The following is a 19276-nucleotide window of genomic DNA, read 5'->3' as shown; positions in this document are numbered from 1 at the left end:
CCCACCAACTAGAGCCAATCATGGATCTTGTCTCCAGCATAACCATATCTACCCTTATTCCCCAACATTAATCCTTTTAGCTTCTTACCTCCTAAGACAGAACAGGAAAAAGTTCCCACCTCACCATTATAATTATACAAATAACAGAAATTTCACAGCTTTTTTCTTTTTAAGTTTATTTTTATTTAAGGCAATGGGTTTAAGTGACATGCCCAAGGTCACATAGCTAGGTAATAAGTGTCTGAGGCCTGATTTGAACTCAAGTCTTCCTGACTCCAGGGCCAGTGCTCTATCCACTGTACCACTTAGCTGTTCTAAGGTTCTTATTTTCTGTCCTGCCTCTGATAGACACCCCACACATGATGTATATTTCAGAGTAGGAATCAGTAAAATACACTTCTCTTGTTCATTTTGGATGGGACAGAGTGTTCTGTATGGAAGAGCAGGCATTAATGAGTTGTCATCTATATCACAGATCTCAATGCATTATTTCTGCCTCCCCCTGGTCTCCAACCCACCCTTCTGAACTCCCTTATTTATGTTGATATCAATGTCTTTCTAGTCACCCATGTTTTCCTTGTCTTACCTTTCTTCCTTCATCAACCTATCCTTTGCCAAAGTGATTTTCCTAATGTACTGGTCCAACTATTTCACTCTTCTATTCAGTAAAATTTAGTGACTTAGTGATTCTAGTATCAAGCATCATATCACCTTTATCTTTTTAAAGTGTCTATTTTTTTCTTACCTATAAAGGTGGGGGGAGTAGGACCAAATAGAGGAAAAAGTACAAAAGGAATAAATAAAGGTCATAATTAACTATCATAACCATGAATGCAAATGGGATAAACCAACACACAAAATAGAAGAGGCAGAATGGATTAGAAAATGAAACCAAATAATACGATTTTTACAAGAAACATTTGAAACATAAAGATTACATTGAGTTAAATTAGGGGTTGGAGAAAAATCTAATGTACTTCAGCTGAATTTTAAAAATATATATATATATATATATATATATATATGTATATATATATGTATGTATGTATGTATCAAACTGCAAAGCATTTTCACACTTAAAGCAAAAATTAACTGAACTGGAAAAAAACTAATAATGAGAAACCTCAATGTACCCTGTTTAAGCCTAGACATAGCTAGCCAAAAGAAAAAGAAGATAAGGATCTAAATAGAACTTAAGAAAAATTAGAGGCAATAGATCTCTGACAGTTACTGATTGAGAATAGAAAAGTATTTACATACTTCTCAATTGGGATAGCAATTTATAAAAACTAACCATATAGTATTAGGGTATAAAAACGTTATCAAAAATGTTATAAAGCAGAAATACTAAATACATCATTTACAGAGAGCCCATGAAGAAAGAATTTAAAAAGTAATTGGAGACTAGGTTCAAAAAACCAATAGAAAAATTTCATCAAGCAAAATGACGTTAATGAGACAATGTCCCGAAACTTAGGAAATGCAGCTAAAAGAGTTCTAAGGAGAAAATGTATGACTCTAAACATTTTCTTCAACAAAAGAGAACAATTTAATGAATAGGCATGCAACTTAAAAAAAATTAATACCTCCCCTCTAAACAACACAGTAAATTAAAATATTTAATAAAGTTGAGAGCAAAAAAAAAAAAGAAAACTCATTCCATTAAATTGATAAGCAAAACAAGAAGCTTTTTTTCTTAGTAGAAAAACTAGTAAAATAGCTTATCTGATTTTTTGAAAAAGAGAGAGGAAAGCAAATTAAATGTACATGATTATATGGTAAAGCATCAGAATGGAACATAGAAATGTTCAGGAGATTTCAGAGAAGAGGATAATTAAATAATGGGCTGGAATTTGTGTGGAAGGATGTATGAAGAAAAATTCAATATTAGCAAGGCCAAAGGGTAATCTTAAGTGTGAGGGTCCTTCAAATCGCGGTGCTGGTCTATTTTCTCAATCTTAAACATTTTTCACTGCTTAAATTATCATTAAGCAGGAGACTTCATAATTATATATTTAGTCCTAAGATCATACTACTGAGGTTTAGATCCACATTATCAATATCCCACTGAATTTCTCTACTTGGATGTTTCATTAGTATCACATATTGTCCAATATCCAAAACTAAGAAAAGCTTGAAATAGAAATGATATTTCCCTCAAATTTTTCCATTGTTTAAACTCTAATTCTCCAAAAAAGTGAATTTATATCTTTTTTATGTAATATACATTTTCAAATCTTTGGAATATAGTGAACTATCTTTTATGAGAAAACAGTTCTGAAGAAAGAGAAGGAAAAAAAATAGATTGTCAGTTCAATATAACTTACGTGTTACCAGGACCGGGAGGGATAAATGGTCATTAAAATCACACAAAATTCAGCATTGAGTTTTTTGTTTTTTAATTTATGTCATTCTGCATATGGTTCTCTTTGTTTACTACACTTTGAATCAGTCCATTTAAGTCCTATTCTTCTTGGGATGTTGCATATTGTTTCTTTTGTAATATTCCATTATATTCATGTATTACAATTTGGTTAGCCAATCTTCAATGGAAGAATAGTTGCTCTGTTTCCAGTTTCTTTAAAAAAGTGGTGCTAAGAATATTTTGGTGTCTTTGAAGTATATGCCTAATAGTAGGATATGTGGATTATGTCATTTAGTCACATTTTTAGCATAATTTCAACGACTTTCTAGAATGGTTAGATACAATTGGATACAATTCGATCAGCTGTATTAGTGTGCCTGTTTTTCAGGTGCTTCTTTCTCCATTTCTTTTGGGGGCATCTCTATCCTATTCATATAGCATCATCACTTTGGAGTCATGCTTCCTCCTTCCCCATCATAACCAGGTACCGAGTCTTCTTCCAGAGTAATCTTGTAAATTGTCCTTTTTCCTCTACTTACATACACTTACCTATGGTGCAAACCTTCTTTACCTTTTACCTGGACTATTCCTTTCTTCCATTCTCTCTCTTTGCAAACCATCCTTCACATAGCTACTCAAATAAGATTCCTAATGCACAGGTCTGATCATATCACTCACCTGCTCAAAAGTACTCACTGCTTTCCATAGGATAAAATAACTCTTTAGTCAGACATTTAAGACTCCTCACTAAGTTTGTCCAAACCAGGCTACCAGATAATCCTTGAATTCAGAATTTCATCCATCCTTTACTGGAATGAATTCTTTCCTCAAATCCACTCCTTAAAATTCTTATCTTCCTTCAAAGCTTGGCAGTTTTTAATCTCCCTGTTTCCTCAAAAAAGCACCACTACATTTTAGGGCTATCTATTATGACTAGGATGATATGCAGTCTCTTCATTCTGACATTTACATCTTTCCATAGTCTAGGTTTCACCCCCCAACCTCCCCACCCTCTCCCTGGAGATGATTCCCTGAACAGCCTCATGAATTTATGTGCTGCCTATTCCAAGAAAGATATGACTTCTGATTGCCCAAGACTTGCTAGTGCATGAAGACACATGGGGAAAACTATGCCTTCCTTAACCATGTTCCTGGATTCCCAGTGAATGTATCCCCATTTACTAAAAGTGAACTTCCTGGACTTTTCAATGAGATGGGAGACTATTCTCTCCTCACTTGAGCTAAGATTTTATCTTGCTCCTGATTCAAATAGCCTGCTTACTCTCTCTCTCTCTCTCTCTCTCTCTCTCTCTCTCTCTCTCTCTCTCAGACAATGGGGTTGAATGTTGCTCAAAGTCTTACAGTTAAGTGTCTGAGTTGAACTCAGGTCCTCCTGACTCCAGGACTGGTGCTTTATTCACTGTGCCACCTAGCTGTCCCATTTACTTTTGTGTTTTCTATCGTCTAGCCTATTCTTCTACTCTTTGTAACTTTGTATTTTATTTCTGGTTTATGGCTTATTTGGATATCTATATTCACTTTTTATCTGTGATTGTCTTTTGTGTTTTAAGTATTTGGGGGTGGTAGAGTTGTTCTAGAATGAATATAACAGATTTATCCAGTGCCCCTAGAGTGAAAGTCATGTGAAAAGACTAGATAAAGGTGTCTAACTCCAGTACCTGCACCCATCTAGTTTTTAAGCCAGCCAGAGTAATAAACCTTCAGTGTAAATAAAAACTAGAACATCAAATTTGAATCTGCCTCCCAAACTTAGAAAGCTGTGTAGTGAGAACAAAAGAATGAAGTCAAGGGAATGGATTGTACTGCCCTTGCCCTGCTATCCCTCTACCCTTCAATGTCTCTGTGAGGCAGGAGTCAGATAATCCTTCAGCCCTGTGGAACATGCCATGCTTCATGACACATCTTCCTGTCCTATTTTACATTGCTCCTTTTCAGTATAATAGTTCAGTATTCTTCTAACCAGAAAGGGCTATTAACATTTCAAATGGAAAGTAGATCTCCTACCTTCATATGTTCACTCTCCCCTTTATTGTCTCTCCAATTAGATCATGAACTCCCTTGAGGACCAGGACTGTCTTTTACCTTTCTTTGAATCCCTAGGTTTTAGTATAAATTCTGACAATTTAATGTTTATCGATTGGTTGCTTATAGTGCACCCCTTCCTCAACTCTGCCTCAATCTGTCTTCAAGGCTCAGCTTCGATGTCCTGTCTTCCATAAAGCCATCATTTCCCTTCCTGAATCCAGTTGTTAATGCTCTCTCCTCAAATTATATTTATCTGTGTACTTTATAGGTCCCTTAGAGAGGTAGCTGATGGCAAAATTGAAACTCCGAGGCTTAATTAGTGTGACAATAATGATCTAAATAAGTGAGAGGTCCTCAAAATCTGTATTCATATCAGGATTCTCTGAAACAAGGGTTACATACAAATACATTTTTGTTCCTTTGCCACTTCCCAACCCCCTTAAGAAAAACATTCTTAAAGTAACCCTTGTAATGGAATCAATGCTCAACGATTTGAATAGTTTTGTAGCAATTATTATAAAATTCTATATTTTTTTAAAAGCTCAAATTAACTCATAGATCCAACACTCACATCTGTGTGGGGTAGGGGAGAGGATAATTGGAATTTTATATATCACTGATCAGGCTGTTTAAGCATACAGACCTCAGTCTTCTGCTCTGTCCCCTGTAAGACATGTTATTTTTTCTTGTCAGCCAAATTTTGACTGCAAAGAGTTCTGTATTTCATTTAGATTGTAGACCCATGTTTATTCAAAAGTATTTATTTCCACAAATTTTTATCCACAGCTGAATATTACAGTGACTATTATATTTTCCTATAAACAAAGATGTAGTTTACAGATTTGATCAAAATGGAAAAATATTCTTTATCAGTAGTATTTCATCTATGATATCTGATTGATCCCCTGTATAACATTGAAACTCCTTCAGAGAGGCAGCTCCTTCTCTAAACATCATTTGAAGGCAAAAATGTTACATCCAATTCTGGCCAGGTTTTACATGCACTTTAAGAAAATGTTTAACTTTATTTCAGATTTATCCCATTTAAAAGTATTAAAGTTTATATAATGTAGGAAAAACTTTTCATCCAATAACCTTTAAAATAAACAAAAACAGTATCTTATTATTTTCTTAGTACTGTAAAAAAAAAACCTCTAGTCTATTTCTTCTTCTCCCCAATCCAATGAAGATTTCTAATGGACAGTAGATCTCTTACTTTCATATATTCCCACAATCTTCCCCTTACTTTCTCTCCCATTAGATCCCTTGAGGACAGGGTGACAGAGAAGTGAACCATGAGTGTTTAGTTATACATGCAACAACATCTGGCTTGGTTTAATAACACCTGGTGTAGAGCAAGGTTTCTATGAACCACAACTAGAGGATCCTACCCTGTGTTTCACATTTTAGTAGCTTTTGAATAGTCATTCAATGATACCCTTATTGAAATAAAATCAAGGAAATTAGGGAATTTTTGTTGTAGTGTTTAATATTAAATGAAAAAGCAACTACAGATCCCCCCCTTTTTTTAAACAGAGGGGTAATTCAGACAACAGATAAGTGTGACCTGGTTGTGGCAGTTGATTTATTTTTCCCAATCTTTTTTCAAATTTCTAAGTGCTTTACAATTAACTTAAAAACTTTGCATTAGAAACTCTAAAGGAGCCATTATTATTGACATGCCCCAAGGGAAAAGGGGGGAAACCCCTCTGTACATTTGTGTATTGCAATATCTTAGTCATTTCAAACAACTATGGTGGACTAGGTAGACTGCATGTGCCAGGAAAAAGATGTCTTAACCATTTCAGCAGGATTAGTTAAGGATATTCTATGCACACACAATTAATTGAATATAATGGGAGAGTTCTCACAAAATAAATGATCTGTAAATTTGTGATCTTTAAAATATTTCAGAATGACTCATTAGATAAATCATAAATCCACATATGTAGAACATTAAAATTCCTCCCACAATAATGCTTATTCCAGGAAAATAAGCAATTGAGAAATCAGTCACCTTAATAACAGCTGAAGGCACAGAGTGGGAAAGGTGCTCATCTGAGATATTAACAAATATAGATCTCAACCTTGTCATGATCATATTGGACTATATTCTTAAATCAAAATGCCACTCTGATTTCCATGAAATTGAATATTTGAGTGAATAAAACTGCAATAAATGTGCTTTTTAAGTGCAGGGAATAAAAATAGTTAACAAAAAATTTTTATATGAAAGACAGGAAATCTCCTTCCAAGCACAGGCTGAGTAGTAAGTTAAATATTACAGACCTAAACATTAAATAGCCAATTTATATATATTTCTATGCTCAAGTTCTATAAAAGTCTTAGTTTTTAAAAATATAATACACATAAATTAAATTCTTTACAGCTCCAGCAAAACACCATTATCCCTTAGAGAAAAAAAAATAAGAATGAAAACTGTGATTAATTAGAATATCTATGCGGGGAAAAAAAAGTTAGTAGTTTATTTCCATTTTATTCTAAAGGCTAAGCATTACAAATTATAAATCCTTGGTTGCTGCTGTGATTAACAAAGGATCCTAGAAAGTGGACATCTAAACAGCCTGAGGAAACTGATGATATAAGATAGATATGGATAATTGGCAGTAGTTGCCTTTATAGACAACTTTTTTTTTTTTTTTAAACTAAACATTTTCTATCTGGTGAGTGGACAGAAAGAAGCTTAAGTGAAGCATGGAAAACTTATGGGAAGCCACTTGAATCTTTGAGTGAGCAAAGCCCAAAGAAACAGACAGATCAAGTGCGGCCCTGGCTTAGGGGGATTTTTGTGTGGGGCTCCAGGTCTTATCAAATATGGAAAAGTAATCCATGCATGAGTATATGTTTGTGATGGAGAAGGTGCTTGCCATTAGGGGCTCAACCAAGTGTCCTGCACAAGGTTGGACTAAGGTGATATCCAAGGTGTCATCTGAATCTTGAGAGTCTCTGACAAGCTGCCTTCTCTTCTCTTGAAGCCCTTGCATATAGGAATAATTTTAAATTAATTTAATATTTATTTTAATAATTTTAAACTAAAGTGCCACAAAATCATTACATGATACGTTTATAAAGGGAGACACAGAAGTGTCACTTTCATACTAACACTGAAACTGGTGGTGATGCTGTGGATATTGTTCAAGATGTGGATCTACGAATAGATCAGAAACAATTTTAACTTAGCAGAGATAGCCAAAAACAAGTTAGAGAATTTGTTGTGGAACTACACATACAACAAAAGGTAGTCATGTTAATAAAGGATTATATTTGATATGATTGTCATTATAACAACAGTGGAGTGTTATGCTGTTTTGAGATGGATGAGGGTGATGATAGAGGTGGGGACCCTAAGGAAACAGATATGCATCTGTTTCCAGGACTATGGGCCATCTTTAGTTGTGGGCTCCTGAGGGAAAGTGCAGTTAAGATTAATGAGGCCATGTAATTGGTAATAAGTGGAATAATGAACTTCCCTCTTAAGAATCAGGGAGAAAGACTACTTCTCTCTGGTTAACAAACTATGATTTTTTTCCACTGGCAATTTTCTTCTTCAAACTCATAATCTATTAAGAGACTTTTGCTTTTGTTAAGAAGGAAAATATGTGATGAAAACCATAAATAAAGTTACATAGTATAAGAAGTCATGTAGAATTTTCAAAATAGTTTTTTCTTCTGAAAAATGTCCATTAGAAAAGGCTTGTTTGTAAAATGACAAAATTTGAGTAATCATTAAGTGCTGTGAATTCCATTCCCTTATTTTCTAGCAGGGAGATTTCATATGCCTCTTAACACAGTAACTGAAAAATGTTTAATAGAAACAGAAGTGGGTGAACATCAGATATTTTACTGTGGCTTTAAAAATGCAGTATCTAAGCTAAAATCTAAAAACATATTCATTGTTTTCATATATTTTCAAACACTTTTATAAATCTCCTTTTGAGAATGAATTTAACTGTCTGGGAGGCTGCTGAAATGACAATGAAGTACTATTTATGAACTTTCCTGCCATATTAGAGGATAAATGATATTTTGGTATTACTAGTCTTCACAATAACATTTTCTTTCATAAATGGCAATAGTAATTAGAAATCCTTAACCTGGGGGCATTATGTACATAAAAATTGTATCTAGTCTGTATGCATTAACTGTGAACAAGTTTTGGACATGACACCATATCTTCTTAGAGTTATTTAATTTGCCAATCATCATCTAAGAGCATGGACACATAGCAGCTTTAACTAAATAACTCTTTCTAAATAGAGACTAAGAAGAAATCTTTGGGAATAAAGGTGATTGTACCATTGTGACATTTTTGCTCTGAAAAAGTAAAGCTCAAAATACTACAAAGGCCTGGGGAAAGGATGAGGAGACCAATGTTACTGGTACTGCCCCTGTAATGGGAAAATGGGCAAACTCATGCCAGTTCCCAGACAACCCTCCATGAACCCTGCTTCTTACAATATGTGACAACCTCAAAATATCAGTATCAGTATCTGTTACAAGCTTCCTGAAGTCAGTTTAAATGTCCAGTTTTTAAGCATTAAATTGCCATGAAATGAAGATCAAAAACTTGGCCATTGTCTGCTTGACAAGATTAGTTCATTGATTATGGCACTGGGGAAGTCACTGTTTAAACTCCTATGGACTGTGCATTTATTTAATCTGAAACCAAACTATTAAAAAAATTTCAAGTATTCTTATTTTGAGCTGTAGAATACAAAAGAAAAATAAATCACATTGAAGATATGTGCCTGATACTGGACAGTTCAGCACTTTGCACAGGTTCTTAGGCTCTGGCTTGGTCCACTTTTACCACACTGAATATGTCCTTCAATTTAAGTCATTGTTTTCTTTTTTGATTGAACTCACTAGCACTGGAGTCAAGACAGTGAGCATTTATCTTCACACTTCATTGAGGAACTCCAGGTTGAGAACCGCAGGGATATGAATTGAGTCCATGGTCAGGGAGGATGGGTTAAATGGGAACAAGACAGGGAACATGTGCTTGAAGTCTAATAGCAGCTGCTGAGGGTCATTTCGATCTTGTAGTTGTGCCTGAGGAGAAGAAAACCATTAAGAATTCTGACTTTGCCTTTATTTTAAATGATGTTACTGTCCCTTTAAAATTACTAGGTTCCTGTATAAATTTTCACACATCCTAAGAAAAGTCAGAAAATGAATTGGAGATCAAGTAATCAGCGACCACATCTAGGAAACAAAGGAGATATAGAAACTGAGGTCCAGAGAAAGGGGAAATGACTTTCACAATACTTTGATCTCTTAATAAACATACATAAATAAAAGTTCTTGGTTTCTATAACGAACACACACAAGAGAAAGGATTAAATTATGACAATTTGGAGAGACAAAGAAGGAATTCTTGGCTAGAAATGATACTCTTTCTCTTTAGATATTTTTAAAATAGGAGAAAAGTACCAATATAGCATGATTTGAGACTAGAGGAGCTCAAGGTATCTTGATTTGAGAATTTTTTATTGGTCTATTTAACATGTGGAAATCTCAAGTACAAATAAAAGACACTGCTATTTGGATCCCCACATACCAAGATGAACTTGAAAAGAGAGTCACTCAGCATTTAAACTGTTCTTAGAGAGTGTGACACTGTATCCAAAGATATTCAGTAGAATCATACTTATTTTTTCTTTTTAAGGTTTGGAGCTAAGACTTCATCAGGCTAATTAATTCTTGGTATGGAAAACCTTTTATCAGTTCAGATTGGAATTTAAAGAATTGCCATGGGCCTGAAGGGTAAAGAAACTTGCCCCTAGCCAGACAAGTAAGAATTCAAGTCTACATCTTTCTTAAGTCCAACACTATAACAAAGAGGTATAATACTATTACCTCTTCCTCCTCTTATTACTAGTATAATTAGTACTACTAGTACTATTACTACCAGTAGACTAGTACTACAGGTTTTAATATTACTAGTACTATTACTACTACTATTATTAATAAAAGATACTGCACAATTTGCTTCTTTGGGATGATCTTGGCACATAAGAGGAATGGAAGTTATTATCCCATACAGGAAGCATTATATGCATTTATGCACAATCCCCTTAAAAAGTACATTGAGGGGCATCTACGGGGTGCAGGATAGGGTAGAACACTAGCCCTGGAGTCAGGAGGACTTGAGGTCAAATTTGGCCTCAGACACTTAATTACTTAGCTGTGTGATCTTGGGCAAGTTACTTAACCCCATTGCCTTGCAAAAAACCAAAAAAAACAAAAAATAAGTACATTGAGAAGACATTTTGTAAGTTATTTTTATAACTTGGCAATAGATCTTTATCTAAATACTCAAGTACAAATGAAAGGCAGTGCTATTTTGGATTCCTATATTCCAAGATGAACTTGGAAAGACAGGACCAGTGTTTAAATTGTTCTTAATAAGTATGATATTACATCCAAAGATATCCAATAGGATCACTCCAGGATTCTGCAGCTTAACAATATATGGACAGGGTTAGCTAGATGGTATGGTGGATAGAGCACCAGCCCTGGAGTGAGGAAGACCTGAGTTCAAATTCAGACTCAGCCTTAATAATCACCTAGCTTGGGCAAGTCACTTGGCCCTATTGCCCTGCAAAAAAGCCAAAAAATACTCCAAAAAACCAAAAAGATATATGGACAATTTGTAGAATGATATGATATGAGCTGCTTCAGGGTAATTGGAGCAACAGAACTAGAAGGACAATTTATTCAACCACAATAAAACAAAGATAATCGATTTTGAAAGAGTGATCAATGCAGTGACTAACTATGACTCCAGAGGACCAATGAGGAAACATACTATTTTCTTCTGGTCAGATCTGGTAAATAGTCTCAAGGTGCAGAATGAGACCTTTTTTGGATGTAGCTTGACAATTACTATTTGTTAAAAAGCTTTTTGTTTTTGCTCTTTGTTCTTTTTCTTTGGGGGGGGGAGAGAAAATAAAAGCTTTTTAATTGAAAAAAAGGGTTTTTTTTAATGTTTTTTTTTTTTGCAAGGCAATGGGGTTAAGTGGCTTGCTCAAGGCCACACAGCTAGGTAATTAGAAAGTGTCTGAGGCCGGATTTGAACCCAGGTACTCCTGACTCCAGGGCCAGGGTTCTATCCACTGAACCACCTAGCTGCCCCTGGAAAAAAAGTTTTAAAAAAAGAATATAGGCAAGACTGAAAAAACTTTTAAAGGATTTTGAAGATGAGGTAGATGATGGGGTAAATGGGACAATACTTTAAGAATTATGTTTATAGATATTTCTGGGTAAATTAAAAAATAACCATGCTAATAATTTAAAACACACAACTATTATTTAATAGGAACTATGAAGGAATAATTTTATAAAAGGAATAATCATCTCAACTTGTAGGTTTGGTAAGTTAGATTTCTGAATGTTGGTCTTATCTATATATAATTATACAATAACTTGTATAGTTATTATTGTTATAATTATTTTATAGTAAGTTCTACTTGAAATTATTTTACAAAGGTGATGATAGAGCAAAAACATATAGCAATCACTTGGTCTCTAAGGAGAATAATGTTTGTCCTTCATTTTCAAAGAAGACCATGACATCAAGGAGGTGAGATGCCATGACAAGCCCATGAACTGGACTTGAGTGAGGGGGCTGTGCAAAGTCACCAGCCTCACTTTCTCCTCCAGAGCCATCTGGGTTCAGTGACCAGATATGAATCAGGATTACTGCAGATGACCCCAAATGCAAGGCAATCAGGGTTAAGTGACTTGCTTAAGGTCACACAACTAGTAAATGTTTGAGGGTGGATTTGAACTTCTGTTCTCTTGATTCCAAGGTCAGTGTTCTAGTCACTGCACCTTCTAATTGCCTTACTAAGGAGAAAATGACCCATAAATTGAAGTGGTCTTGACAGAAAGGTCAGGGCTGTTTATGAATGAGCAGGACACAGAATCTGCCTCTGGAAATCTTTAAAAAGAGTCATCTACCTCTTACATAAGGCATGGTGAGAGAGTACATTGTCAAGTACTTCTGTAGAATGGCCCCCCACAAGATGGGAACTATGCAAACCTCTCCTCATCAGTACACCAGAATCAGCATTTTTGGTAATTGCCTTCTTAACTGCCTCCTTTGGATCAGAAAACCTTCCTTCTGCTCTTTTCTGATTACGAGAGTCTGCCTACTTTCCTATGATGAACATAGTTAATTTAATCCTGGTTCATTTCAGGTGCTTTAAATTCAATTGAACTTTTCCTTTGACTCAGCATGTTTTAGTAAATCAATCATCTTTTAAACAATTACAAAGTCAATTGTGGCTATCAGCTGTGACTGTCAGCTGTGGCTGCTAAGCAGCACTGGGCCTGGAGTCAGGAAGACCTGAGTTCAAATGTAACAGCATCTACCATCTTTTATGAAGATAAATTGAGGCAATATTTGTAAAGAACTATTATAAATATTATCTATCATCACTATCATGACCACTACTACTATAATCATCACCCTGGCATCCCTTCAAGTGGGAGGCTCTATAATAATACAAATTCCTAAGGATACTTTTAACACCTTGTGAATAAATATCCAAGAGCAATTTGATAGAATTAGTTTTTTGTAAAAGAAGAAAAAAATTATATATTTTCTTTCAAGTTGGAATATTTCCTTTACCCTGACCTGAATATATTTTCAGGTTGCTGTTCTTATTTAATTTGATACAGTGTCTTCACAAACTAGACTTTTTAACCTCTTCTCTCCAACCCCTTAATAATACCTAGAGAAGTTACAGGATAGTTTTATTTTTCCACATGTACATTTGAGGAAGCCATGTTTGTGTTCAATATGTTCCCATGTAGCCATTAAGTGGAGTTGTCAATGACTTTTGAAAATTTATGAGAATAGCTGAAATTGGTGTTAATGTGAGTGTGTATGTGTGTACAGGGGTAAGTCACTTATACTTTTAAAATTTCAATTTTTTCATTTATAAAATTGGGATACTAAGAGCTATATAAATTGGAATAATAATAATAGCTACAAATTGCAATGATAATAGCTATAAACCTCTCAAGAACTTTTGTGGGGTTCAAATAAGATTACTTATGTGAAATGTTTTGCAAACTTTAGCAGTTTAAGTGATTTCCTAATCCTATCATTTGAATATATCCTAATATAAAATTATTAGTTATGATAATCACTTTTGAGCCTCACAACAAGTCTGAAAGGTTATCCATATTTTATAAATGATTAAAATTGATAGTAAAGGATTAAGTGCTTGCTTCTGGTCACACACTTAGTAAATATCAACCAGATAAGACTTAAACTCTAATCTCTCTCGATTCCATATTGAATGTTCTTTTAAATACACCATGATGCCTGTGACATCACACATACACAAAATGAGACATCCCCCCCCCCCAGAATTACCTATGTCAGGGTCTTAAATCATTATCTAATAAAATAAATATTTCTGTATGTATAGCTTTACAAACATCTATGTTTATGAATGAGAAATTATTTTTTCCCATTTTATTATTTTTTCCCTTGTACTTTGATATTGTTAGGTGTGGTTATAGAATTTCCTTATATCAATAATAAATGAAATGGTTTATATTGATTTATATCTCTAAAATCTAAAAGAAATAGATTGTTTAGGCTAATATTGCCAATCCACATTATGCTAATTTATGCATGAAAAATATTTTTCATTTCTCCACCCAAACAAATGAACAGAAAGGCAGAAGTCCTTTCAGAGTCTACAACCTATGTCAGCTAGCATCTTTTGCCTTTAAACTATGTTTTTTAACACAGACAAGCAAGGTTAAATTAAACTTTCAAATCCAGTTACTAGTTCTAGAAATGACCTTTTTTATAAGACTGATTAATATTCTCAACTTACCTGAATTGTTCGTATGAAGGCTACTGTCACTCTTTCCTCAAATTCATTCACAGGGGTGTAAAGATTGAGGATTTTGACAATCTGTTGCAATCAAAAGAAATGTAGGTCACAAAGAAGGACACCCTATCTGAACCTGTAGAAAACCTCAAAGAATGGACTTCAAGTACCCAATATAAATCAAATCTCAAATTCAGACCCAAATTAGGAATGAACACTTGTCTGGGGTGAAGCTGACACCTACCAATAAAATTCTCACATAAAATGCAACCCTCAAACCTACCTCCTTCAAATGTCACTTATTTTTATACAAATAAATATCTTTGTAAGTAAATGCCACTTCTTGCCACAATTTGTTTTCAAAAGCATTTATATATTTTTAATTAAAAGATTTTAAGAGCAACTATTTAGAGTCTTCTCTCAACCTCACTTTTAAAAATTAGAAAAATACTTTCTGATCTAGAGTATGCTGGCATCATCTTGAATCACCTGCTTTGTGACAGCTCTATTTCCTCCAACCCTGGGGCTTTGTAATTAGATTGTTAAAGGCAAGTATATGGCAATATTTTGAAAACAGAGCTGCTAGCACCCCAACTTTCATCTAAATTAAGGTATGCCAGATGATGGCTCTGGCAGTTGCAGAAGAAGCAGCCTATGACCATGGCATACCTGCTGTGTACTGAGGGAGGTGCATAAGGTACAAATGGCCTCAGCATCCTCAGGAGTTTTCTTTTTTAGCTGCAGGAGTTGGGCCGCATGGATCAAAGGTTCCATCGTCTCTGCTGCTCCACTCTGATGGAGATTTTTCCCACGAAGCCACTCCTCAAGCTGGCTAATGTTATACCTAGATGCATTAGTCAAAAATAAATAATGAGATGGTGTGGTTAGAGAAGACTGGGCTTGGATCAAGAAGACCTGAGTTCAAACCCATCTTAGATATTTACTAGCTATGTCACCCTGGGCAAATCGACTTAACCTTTTATTTTAAATGTCTAGGTTTCCTTAACTCTAAAATGGGGATAAGAAAAGCATCTACCTCCAAGGTAGAAGGATCAAATGACATGATATTTGTAAAGACCTTAGCAAATAGTAGGTGGTTAATAAATGCTTTTTTCCTCTTTTTCTTTCCTTCCTCTCCTCCTTCCCCCTTTCTTTCCGTTCTTCCTTCCTTCCCTCTCAATGTCTCAAGGTTGTCTTTCCTATTTTCACAGGAACATTATTACTTTATTTGGTCAAATGTCTAAGATGTGAATTGGATTTTGGTTAGTAGGAGGTTCCAGTTCTGAGGTGTCCAAGATGTCCACTTTTCTGCTGCCCACTAATCTCAGATTGTTAATAACATAGATACACAAACATGGTGTTGTTGTCTTTATTATTGTTTTGGCTGATGCCTCATTTTCACAAAACTAATGAATTAATTAAATTGAAGGCTTCTGACCTGCTTGGAGGAGGGAAACCTTAAACATCTCATCTGAGTACAATGGAAGAGCACTGGATTTGGAGACCTTGTATCTAGATCTTGGCTCTGCCTAGTTAGTCCTATGTGAATTTTAGCATGATTCACTTCTCTTTCCTCAGTTTCCTCTTCTGTAAAATGAATGGGTTGAACTAGATGATCTTTAAAATCCCTTTCAGCTCTTAGTCCATTGACATCTTTATGAACTTTAAAAAGTTATTATAGAAAGAGGTATCATTCTCAAAACATTTAGGACTAGAAAAAGTATATTAAATCATAAAGAATAATTGTTTACATAAAAATGATTGCTCAAATTGCTTTAAGTGGAAGGTATCCATGTACACTTTTACAGATAAAACATTCTTGATGGTTAAGAATAAGAGCAAAAACCAGCCAGATTACTGAGGACCACTGCCTAGTGAAAACCAGGTTAAAAGAAGATATCTTTTTAGCTCCCCTCTATGTGTTATCTACCCCCATTTGAATGTAAGTTCCTTGAGGTCTGTCTACATTGCTTCTGTTTTTATTCTTAATACTTTGGGGTGGTAGAGAGAGAGAGAGAGAGAGAGAGAGAGAGAGAGAGAGAGAGAGAGAGAGAGAGAGAGAGAGAGAGAGAGAGAGAGAGAGAGAGAGAGAATAGAAATTCTCTCCATTAACTGGATAAGTAACTCATTTGTAACTTTTAGTCTTAGAAAGTTGACCAGAGACATATGAGGGGAATGCCCACCATTTGGGAAATGGTTGAACAAATTGTGGTATACAAATATAATGGAATACTAATGTATTCTGTAAGAAATAATGAACAGGCAGATTTCAGATAAACCTGGAAAGGCTCACATGAAGTGATGCAAAGTGAAGTGGGAGAATGATATCCTATGTTGCATGTAATATCAACAAAACTGTACAGTGATCAACTATGATAGACTGAGCTCTTCTCAGAAATACAATGATTCAGAACAACTTCAAAGGACTCATGATGGAAAATAGCATCCACATCCAGACAAAGAACTATGAAAACTGATGCAGATAGAAGCACGTTATTTTCACTTTCCTCATTTCTTATTTTTTTGGCCTGTTTGTTCTTTCACATTTATGAGTATAAGCATAATTTACATGACTGTACATACACAATGTATATCAAATTTTTTAATTGTCTCAGGGAGGTGGTAGTGATGAAGAGAGGGGAAAAATTTAGAATTAAAAATTAAAAAAGATGAATGTTAAAAATTGTCATTACATGTAATTGAAAAAAATATAATACTAAAAAAAGAAATTTACCCAGAACATTGAGGGATTAAGTGACCTGTCTGTAATTGCACCACTGATATGTGACAAATAAAGATCTTGAGCTATCTTCCTGAGTCAAAAATCTGCTCTTTATTCACTAGAACACAAAATTTCTTAAATGCCAAAATTTGATCAGCTTATCCTTTAATTATGATACATGGATTTCTTTGCCTTCCCTTCTCTCTGTCCACATAGAGCATCATACCCTTACCTGCAGGTTCTTTTTCCAAAGGAATGTAAATTTTGATCACTGAAACCCTGCAAGACATTTTTGTGTCTATTGGCTAGATTTCTTTTTTAAGGACCATGCCTTAAACCCAGATCTCTAAGGCTCTCAACAATAGGCCCCACTTGGTCAATATTGGGGCCCTGATTGGCTCAGAATAATTGTAAATATTGTTTCCTTTTTTGGCCAGAAACCTTGAGGATATTCCTCTCCCAGATTGACTTTTTTGGTTTTTTGACTAGGTAAAGTAGGCCATTCTCTGCCTCATATTTTACCTAACCTTAATCCTGAATGGGCATTGCCTCAGTCAAACTAAGGCCTAAGTAGGGGTGGCTAGAGCACTGGCCTTGGAGTCAGGAGTACCTGAGTTCAAATCCGGCCTCAGACACTTAATAATTACCTAGCTGTGTGGCCTTGGGCAAGCCACTTAACCCCATTGCCTTGCTAAAAAACAAAAACAAAAACAAACAAACAAACAACAACAACAACAAAACAACTAAGGCCTAAGTTTTAAAAAGCCAAAAGTCATCTCCAGTTATCCTGATTCATATCTGGCCACTGGAGCCAGATGATTCTGGAGGAGAAACTGAGGTTGATGATTTATCACAGTACTCCTCACTCATTTGTCCTTGATATCACCTCCCTGATGTTGTGGTCTTCTTCAAGAACAAAGGACAAACAACAATCATTTTTATTCATGTATACAGACTAATTAATCTTTCATTTTCTGTTAAAACTTTTATATTTTTCTTTATATATAGGAAATGTTATCACATAAATGCCAAATGGTCAATTTCCCAGTTCTGGAAAGCCATGGCATTGAGGGATAAAGCATCTAAGCACAGTACCTTACTCAGAGGAAGGACTTAAGTGTTTGCTGGACTGAGTTAAAGTTCCTGCTTTGTGGATATAGTTTGGGAAACTTGTGATGTCAGTTGTGGTTGTGTGCACTGTAGACACTCCTCTCCTCACCCCTTTAACTTACCGGAGTTGCATGCCTGTGCTCCAAGAACAGACATCCTTCCTCAAGAGGAGATTATTGAGAGCAACGGCATTGATCATATAGAAGAGCTGCTTAAACACCTGCTGGATGATCTCAGGATCCAGGCCTTGGTCACACATCACACTATGGAAGGAATTCATCTGGCGTATGATAGAATCCAGACTATAGGAATTGTCCCCATCCACCATGCTGGAAGACCGCTTCCTGTAGCCTGTTGACTTCACTCCAGACAAACCCTGAATGCTTTCATTCTCCAACATAGCAGAAACTAGGAAGAAAATAATAGCAAGTGGGCTCAAAGATTTTCCATATGAAACAAGATTATTAATTATTATATCACTCAGATGTTCCAGTTAGCCTGGGTTTTGATATAAAGCACTAGAAAAATGCCCAAGGATACAATTTATAAACATGCCTATACTTGAGATGGCTAGGTGGTACAAGTATAAAGCAACTGAACTAAATTCAAATTTGGCCCTAAACATAGCTGGGCATGTTTAACTTCTATCTGTTGCAGGTTCTTCATCTACACAAAAATGTGGACAGTAGCAACATCTACCCCAGCGATGTTATGAGGATAAAATTAGATAGCTGTAAAGAACTATGCAAACTATCAAATGCTATAGAAATGTCTGTTATAAAAATTTTTATATTGCCCTACTATATAATATTATTATGTTGTTGTTTTTCATCCTTGGCATGAAATTCTTTTTTTTTTTGTTGTTGGGTAAAAATATATTTTCCCCCTTCATGTCTTGGCACTATAGACCTATGCATAGGTCACCTGTCCACTATCCCCCTACCTAACAAAATTGTAAAGTGATCAGTACTTCAAAAATGAAATGTTTGACATCAATACAATAACTTTAGTTTTTCTCTTTTTTAAGACTTACAAGTGTTTAACATGCTGTGTACATGTCTAACAATAATGTATCAGCATTGAATGGAAGTTATACAAGGTTTGGGAAAAACATTGATTTTTTTTAAAACAGCAAAGTAGCAAAATTATACT

At 35.0% G+C, this 19276-nt stretch overlaps 1 protein-coding gene across 3 annotated transcripts in view; it reads right to left on the bottom strand.

Annotated features, from left to right (window-relative positions):
• Nucleotides 1-5128: 5128 nt before the first annotated feature.
• Nucleotides 5129-19276, bottom strand: part of MYO5B (myosin VB) — a 565377-nt gene continuing 551229 nt past the window's right edge. For all 3 annotated transcript variants that reach the window (XM_074208686.1, XM_074208684.1, XM_074208685.1), the window contains 4 exons: nucleotides 18247-18532; nucleotides 14962-15136; nucleotides 14296-14376; nucleotides 5129-9484 (listed from right to left, as the gene is read on the bottom strand). In XM_074208686.1, the coding sequence (XP_074064787.1) occupies nucleotides 9332-9484; nucleotides 14296-14376; nucleotides 14962-15136; nucleotides 18247-18532 (695 nt within the window). In that variant the 3' untranslated portion in view covers nucleotides 5129-9331. The remainder of the gene's footprint in view (nucleotides 9485-14295; nucleotides 14377-14961; nucleotides 15137-18246; nucleotides 18533-19276) is intronic.

This window comes from Macrotis lagotis, chromosome X (assembly GCF_037893015.1).
Source record: "Macrotis lagotis isolate mMagLag1 chromosome X, bilby.v1.9.chrom.fasta, whole genome shotgun sequence".
Classification (NCBI taxonomy): Eukaryota; Metazoa; Chordata; class Mammalia; order Peramelemorphia; family Peramelidae; genus Macrotis; species Macrotis lagotis.
This window is presented reverse-complemented; position numbering and strand designations above follow the sequence as displayed.